Source organism: Corapipo altera, unplaced genomic scaffold, assembly GCF_003945725.1.
Source record: "Corapipo altera isolate COAL_440 unplaced genomic scaffold, ASM394572v1 96, whole genome shotgun sequence".
NCBI lineage: Eukaryota > Metazoa > Chordata > Aves > Passeriformes > Pipridae > Corapipo > Corapipo altera.
Genome location: NW_020884962.1, coordinates 1,200,934 through 1,208,024, shown reverse-complemented (window position 1 = coordinate 1,208,024; position 7,091 = coordinate 1,200,934). Strand labels below are relative to the sequence as shown.

General features: G+C 69.2%; 1 protein-coding gene across 3 annotated transcripts; it reads left to right on the top strand.

Moving 5' to 3' along the window:
* The first annotated feature begins 667 nt into the window (after positions 1–667).
* Positions 668–6,740, top strand: KCNN1 (potassium calcium-activated channel subfamily N member 1). Of its 3 annotated transcripts, XM_027664377.1 has the most exons (9): positions 668–1,070; positions 1,149–1,244; positions 1,329–1,747; positions 3,866–4,007; positions 4,501–4,611; positions 4,705–4,832; positions 5,546–5,554; positions 5,840–5,909; positions 6,015–6,740. In XM_027664377.1, the coding sequence occupies exons 1-9, from the start codon at positions 693–695 to the stop codon at positions 6,282–6,284; spliced, it is 1,623 nt and encodes a 540-aa protein (XP_027520178.1). In that variant the 5' UTR covers positions 668–692; the 3' UTR covers positions 6,285–6,740. The 3 variants fall into 3 exon arrangements, with proteins under 3 accessions (XP_027520178.1, XP_027520180.1, XP_027520179.1); XM_027664379.1 differs by lacking the exon at positions 4,501–4,611 and having other exon boundaries at positions 670–1,070; XM_027664378.1 differs by lacking the exon at positions 5,546–5,554 and having other exon boundaries at positions 677–1,070.
* Positions 6,741–7,091: the final 351 nt, after the last annotated feature.

Here is a 7,091-nt window from a genome sequence, read left to right as displayed (position 1 = left end):
CCCCGGGCAGCGGGAGCCCCGGGAGCGGCGGGTTCGGGGGCGGCGGGGACGCGCAGCTGCGGCTCCGTTACGGCGGAGCGGAGCCGTCCCGGGGCCGCGGGGCAGCGGCAGCGCCCGGCGAGCGGGGGGCACCGCGGGGCGCGGGCACGGCCTGGGCTCGGGGTCCGCACAGCCCCGGGGGTGCGGAGGGGGCGGCGGGGCTGCGGCGGGGGCAGGACGCGGTCCCGTGGGCAGGGCGCGGGCGCGTCCCCGACGGGCAGGACATGTCCCCGCAGGCACGACGCGTCCCCCCCGTGGGCAGGACGCGGGCGCGTCCTCCATGAGCGCGACGCGTCCCCCCCCGTGGGCAGGACACGCACCTGTAGGCACGGCGTGTCCCCCCCGGCAGGACGCGTCCCCCACGGGCAGGACAGGACAGGACAGGTCCGCGGTGGGTGGGACACGTCCCCATGGGCAGGACGTGTCTCCCCCAGCAGGACGCGTCCCCCGTGGGCAGGGCACGTCCCTATAGGCAGGATGTGTCCCCACGGGCAGGACGTGTCCCTGGGAAGCATCACCCGGTGCCGGGCGGGACGAGGACGCCGATCCCGGCTCCCCGTGGCCCCCCCCACCCACGCAGGTCCCCTGTCCCACAGGTCGCCCCCGCGCCGCTGAGCCATGCGGGATCGCCCGGCCCCCTCCCCGCCAGAGCCATGAGCGGCTGCCGGTACAATGGGGGGGTGACACGGCCCCGGGGCCCCCTGAGCGCCTCCGCCCGCTCCCTGCACCCGCTCGAGGGGGAGACCCAGCCCCTGCGGCCCTGCCCGTCCCCCGGCCTCGAGGTGGTGGTGTCGCGGCCGGAGCAGCCCGGGGGTCCGGAGCCCGGCCCGGCGGCAGCCCCGGGGCAGGATGGGGCCGAGGAGCGGGGAGGGGAACCCCGGAGGAACCAGAACATCGGGTACAAGCTGGGCCACCGGCGAGCCCTCTTCGAGAAGCGGAAGCGCCTCAGCGATTACGCCCTGATCTTCGGGATGTTCGGCATCGTGGTCATGGTCACGGAGACGGAGCTGTCCTGGGGGGTCTACACCAAGGTTGGGGGGGCGGTGGGAGGCGGGTGGGGGTCGGTCCGGGGGTCCGTCTGGGCTCACCCTGCCCCGCTCCCCTGGCAGGAGTCGTCGTATTCGTTTGCACTGAAATGCCTTATCAGCCTCTCGACCCTCATCCTCCTGGGGCTCATCGTCATGTACCACGCCAGGGAGATCCAGGTGAGGGGCACCCGCCCATGGGGGTCTCCGGGGGTGGGTCCTGCCACCCCGGGGGTCCCACCGGCGCCCTCTGTGCCCCCGCAGCTGTTCATGGTGGACAACGGCGCCGACGACTGGCGCATCGCCATGACCTACGAGCGCATCTTCTTCATCGCGCTGGAGCTCATCGTGTGCGCCATCCACCCCATCCCCGGGCAGTACCTGTTCACCTGGACCGCCCGCCTGGCCTTCACCTACGCCGCCTCCGTGGCCGACGCCGACGTGGACATCATCCTGTCCATCCCCATGTTCCTGCGGCTCTACCTGATCGGGCGCGTGATGCTCCTGCACAGCAAACTCTTCACCGACGCCTCGTCCCGCAGCATCGGGGCCCTCAACAAGATCAACTTCAACACCCGCTTCGTCATGAAGACCCTCATGACCATCTGCCCCGGCACCGTCCTGCTGGTGTTCAGCATCTCCTCCTGGATCATCGCCGCCTGGACCGTCCGCGTCTGCGAGAGGTGCGGGGGGGGCTCCCCGGAGGGGTCGGGGGGGTAATGGGGTTGGGGGGCAGCTGAGGACACACGGTGCAGACCCCGAGGGGGGGTCAGGGCAGAGGAGAGACCCCTTGGGGAAGAGACCTCTTGGAGAAGAGCCCCCCACTGCCCGGGCTGACCCCCCTTGGTGGGACCCCCGTGGTGGCCACGGTGGTTTTTCCAAACCGAACTCGCTCGCCAAGGCAAGGTGGGGGTGGCCGGACCCCCAGGGTGTCCCCAAACCTCTCCCAAACTCCTCTGTGCCCCCCTGGGGTGGGGCAGGACCCACTCTCTGCTGCCCAGGTGGAGCTGGGGGTCACTCAGAGGGGACCAAGGACCTGGGGTCTCACAGAGGGGACTGAGGATCCGGGGGTCTCCCGGAGGGGTCCCAGGAGGTGGGTGGGGGTCCCACGGAGGGGACCTGGCTCGGGGTGTGCCCGTGCTCCTCAGCTGCTCCCGCGGGGCGGGGCCAGGATGCCCGCACCGGTGCCCTCCCCATGCCCACCCCTTCTGGGCCGGCCCCCCGCCCCCCCCCTCCCGGGGCCGCGCATTAACTGCTCTTGTTTTCCCTCCCCGACCCCCCGCTGCTTGCACGGACAAACTGTGAGTGACCCCAGGGACCCCCCGCGCGTCCGGGGCGGGGCCGCCCCCCCCCGGTTTTCTCCCCCCAATTTTGGGTTTAGCGCGGCCGAGGGGGGGGGGGGGGGGGGAGGGCAGGGCTGAGGGGCCGGGGGGGCAAAGGGGCCGTGGACACGGAAAGGGGCTGGAGCCCTTTTCCACTTGGAACCTCAGTAGCTGCTTCCTGTCCCCCCTGTGCCCCCCAGCTGGGGGTCTGTGGTGCCCAGCCTGGCTGTGGGCACGGAATGGGGGTCCTGTTGGGAGGGGGGATTGGGCACAGCTCCTTCTGTGCTGGCGTTTGGGGGGCTCTTGGAGGGGAGGTTGCTGCAGGGATTGCTGTGGGTTCTGGGGTGACCCTGGAAGGGGAAACCCCGGCAAGAAGCTGGGAAGGAGCCACTGGATCCTTATTGCTTTGAACGGGAGGCTTTGGATGAGCCTCCAAAGGGTTTTCCTTGGCTCTGGACATCGTTCCTTGGTGTTTCCCCTCCTTAACCTGCATGTGTTGAGTGCCTGGAGGGAGTCCCAGGTGCTCCTTGGGAGTGGGGAGATCTGCAGGTCCTGGGGAGCATCACTGTGGGGTGACATCCCGGGCTGCCAACCCCACCCAGGGTGTGGGGTGCCCCCAACACCACCCTGTCCCGTGGTGCCCCCCCATCTCCCTGCCATGCCCCTCAGTGCCAGATGAGGTTCCAAGCCCCCCGGGGGGGCCGGGTGGGGGGACGCAGCAATCCTAAATTCCTCACCGCACGCTTGAGCCCCCCCTCTCCTGGCTTGCTCCCGTCTCCCCCCTTCCCTCCCCTCACCCCCAGCACCCCGTTTTCCCAGCTCCCCACTGCTCCCAGCATGTCCCAGCCCTGCTGCCCAGCTTGGCCGCTGCTCTGTGTCCCCGGCCGGGCTCGTCCCCCTGTCACGGGGGTCCCTCGGGGAGGGGTGGGGGGCACGGCCGGCCGTGTCCGTGGCACCGGCTCCGGCCACGGAATCTCAAAGCACAGCGTCCCCCACTGCCCACCCAGTGTCACCCACGCTGCTCTCGGGGCCCTTTGGAGCCGGAGTGGCCCCCCAAGGAGCTCGGGGTGCCCCGGTTCATCCAGGTCTCTGCAGGGACGGGGTGTCCCCTCCCCGGGGGTCTGTGGTGACACCCATGTGCTGTGCTTTGAGATCTCTGGGAGGGCTCCAGGGGGATGGAGGTCACTGGGGGGCTGCTCTGAGCCTGTCCCCTTGCTGCCCTCATCCAGCAGCACCCCCTGACCCAACCCCACTCCTGGGGGGGCACAGCCCACTCGGGGAATCCCTCCTCCCAGTGTCTGGAGCGGCCGTGCCTGATGTCCCCGAGGTGTCCCCAACTTCTCTGGGGCTCCCAGCAGCACATCTGGGAGCCTGGGGACTCTCCTTGCCTGGGAACACGCCCCAAACCCCTCGTGGAGGGATGAGCGCGGTTCGGGAGGTGACACAGCGGTGACAGCGGCTGCGCTCGGCCCCGGGCAGGTACCACGACAAGCAGGAGGTGACCAGCAACTTCCTGGGGGCGATGTGGCTGATCTCCATCACCTTCCTGTCCATCGGCTACGGGGACATGGTGCCGCACACCTACTGCGGGAAGGGCGTGTGCCTGCTCACCGGCATCATGGTGAGCGCCGCGGCGGGGGGGGGGACACACAGACACACGGCCCCTGCGGCCCCCAGGGCTGGGGACACACAGACACACGGCCCCTGCAACCCCCAGAGCTGGGGGGACACACACACACAGCCCCTGTGCCCCCCAGGGCTGGGGGGACACACACACATGGCCCTGCATCCCCCAGAGCTGGGGACACACAGACACACGGCCCCTGTGCCCCCCAGGGCTGGGGGGACACACACACACGGCCCTGCACCCCTCAGAGCTGGGAGACACACACACACACACGGCCCCTGCACCCCCCAGGGCTGGGGGGGGACACACACACGGCCCCTGTGCCCCCCAAGGGCTGGGGGGACACACACATGACCCTGCACCCCCCAGAGCTGGAGGACACACACATGGCCCCTGTGCCCCCCAGAGCTGGGGGGGGGACACACACACGGCCCCTGTGCCCCCCAGAGCTGGGGACACACACACCCCCGGGGGTCCCTGCCCGCAGGGCGCCGGCTGCACCGCGCTGGTCGTGGCCGTGGTGGCCAGAAAGCTGGAGCTCACCAAAGCGGAGAAACACGTCCACAACTTCATGATGGACACGCAGCTCACGAAGCGGGTGAGACCCCCCGGCCCCCCTCCCCCGAGCGGCAGGACCGGCCCTCCCCCAACCCCACCCACCCCTCACCCCTGGGCATCCGGTGGCTTCCAGGTGAAAAATGCTGCTGCCAACGTACTCAGGGAAACGTGGCTCATCTACAAACACACCAAGCTGGTGAAGAAGATCGACCATGCCAAAGTTCGGAAACACCAGCGTAAGTTCCTCCAAGCCATCCATCAGTAAGTGCCAAACCTTTACCTGCTTCCTACCAGGAATGGTGTCCCATCCCAGAGGTTTTGTTTTTTTCCCAGGAGGAGAGCTGGGTGCTTCCTCCCCTTCTGCACCTGCCTGGAGCTCTGGGTTGGGAGCCAGGAGGTCCCTGTCCTTGTCCCCTGTCCCTTGTCCCTGTCCTTGTCCCCTGTCCCCATTCCCCATTTCCTGGCCCCATCTCCACTGTCCCCCTCCCCTGTCACTGTCCCTTTTCCTTGTCCCCTGTCCCTTGTCCTTGTCCTCCATCTGCTGTCCCCATCCCCATTTCCTCCCCATCCCCTGTGTCCCCCATCCCTGTCCCCCTCTCCCCATCCCCTGTGTCCTGTCCTTGTCCCCCATCCCTGGTGTCCCCTGTCCCTGCCTCCTGTCCCCTGTCCCCCCCCCCACCATGGGATACTCTCCCAACACATGGGGACCCCGTTGCTCCAGGGGTGACCCCAGGGGTGCCCAGTTGATGAGGTTTGGTGTGACCTTGTCTCTTTGTCAGGGGAGCAGGGCTGGGGGGCTCTGAGCCCCCTCGGGTGCCTCCTGCTTTAGGGGGGTGGGGCTGGGGGGTGCCTGGCTTGGGTGGGGGTCCGTGGTGTGGGGGGGTCGTGCTGCTCTGCTCTCGTGCCCCCGCGCTCTTCGTGGTGTTATTAAACCTGCTGTTGTGTTTTGTCTCTGTTCTGCCCTGTCCCTGCAGAGCTCAGAAGTAAGTCACCCCCTTTCTGCCCCCCCCTCCCCGGCTGCTCCCCTTTGCATGAGCTCTGGCTGCCACGTTTGGGGCGGGGGGGACACCTCGGGGTGGCCCCCCCAGCTCTGTCTGGGCCGCAGGGATGGAGGGGCAGGGGATGTGCTCGTGGGGTTGGGGTGGGGTGGGGGACTGCATGCTGGGCTGTGGGGGGGCTGCATGGGGGTCTAAAGGGGCTCACGGGGGTCTGAGGGGGCTCATGGGGGGAGTCACCGAGCCTGAACAACCCCCCTGGTGTCTCCCCAGGCTGAGGAGTGTGAAGATGGAGCAGCGGAAGCTCAACGACCAGGCCAACACTCTGGTGGACCTGGCCAAGGTGAGCGACGCTGAGGGAGGGTGGGGTCTGGGGGGATTCAGGGGGACCCCACTGTGGGGGGATCCAGCACTGAGCCCCCCCCCGTGCCGCTGTGGTTCCCCCCAGACCCAGAACATCATGTACGACATGGTCTCAGAGCTGCAGGAGCGCCACGAGGACCTGGAGAAGCGACTGGGAGCCCTGGAGAGCAAACTGGAGGCGCTGGGGCTGAGCCTGCTGGCCCTGCCCGGGCTGGTGAGCCAGGCCCTGGGCCAGCAGCAGAGGGAGCTCCTGGGGGCTTGGCCCCCCCGGCTCTGCTCGGCCACGGCCCCCTGCACCCCCACCCGCGCCCCCCGCGCCCCTGCCGGTGCCCCCCCCGCCTCTGACAGCGGGTGAGGGGTGGGGGGTGCTGGGGGCACCCACGGGTGCCCTTTTACAACCTCCTCCACCCCCTTGGACGGCGGGTGGTAGGGAGGGGGCTGTGGGGGGCACCCCCGGGTCCTCCTCTGTCACCCCCTCCCTCTTCGGACAGCGGGTGATGGGGGGGGCACCCCCAGGTCCCTTTGCACCCCCACCCCTACAATGGACAGTGGGTGATGGGGTGGGGGGGTTATGGGGGCACCCACAGGTCCCCCTTTGTCACCCCCCCACCTCCTCAGACAGCAGTTGGTAGGGAGGGGGGTGTATGGGGGGGGGGGCACAGGTCCCCCTCTGCCACCCCCCCACCTCCTCGGACAGCGGGTGATGGGGAGGGGGGGTCTGGGGGGGCCCCTCTTATGTCTGGCCATCGTGTGGCTGATTTCAGTAGCTTTGTTCTGTAAAGCCCTGTATAAATTTCCTGCGTTCACTGTGCTGGCTTGAGGCTGGAGCCCCCCCCGAGCCCCCCCCCTGCACCCCCCCGACCGGGTGGGAGCTGAGCCCCAGCCTCCAGGAGGGCTTTTTGGGGGGGTGGGATGCAGCAAGTGCTGCAGTGGGGGGGCTGGAGCAGCCCTGGGAGGGGGGCAGAGGGAGAGGGGGGAGAAACCAGGAGCCCTGAGTGTTGTGAGGGGGGGGGTTAGGGGCTGACCCCCGGGTGTGGAGGGGGTGGAGGTTGGGGACAGGGTGGGGGGACGCCTGGGGTCTTACCTGGAGGGTGCGGAGCGGGGAGAGACCCCTGTGGTGAGAGCAGGGCTGAGCCCCAGCGTGGAGGATTTCTGGGGGGGG

Coding starts and splice junctions, on each gene's coding strand:
- KCNN1 (XM_027664377.1), top strand. CDS start 693: ATGAGCGGCTGCCGGTACAATGGGGGGGTGACACGGCCCCGGGGCCCC. Junction 1,748..3,865: donor ACCGTCCGCGTCTGCGAGAG/GTGCGGGGGGGG, acceptor GGCCCCGGGCAG/GTACCACGACAAGCAGGAGG. Junction 4,612..4,704: donor ACACGCAGCTCACGAAGCGG/GTGAGACCCCCC, acceptor GGTGGCTTCCAG/GTGAAAAATGCTGCTGCCAA.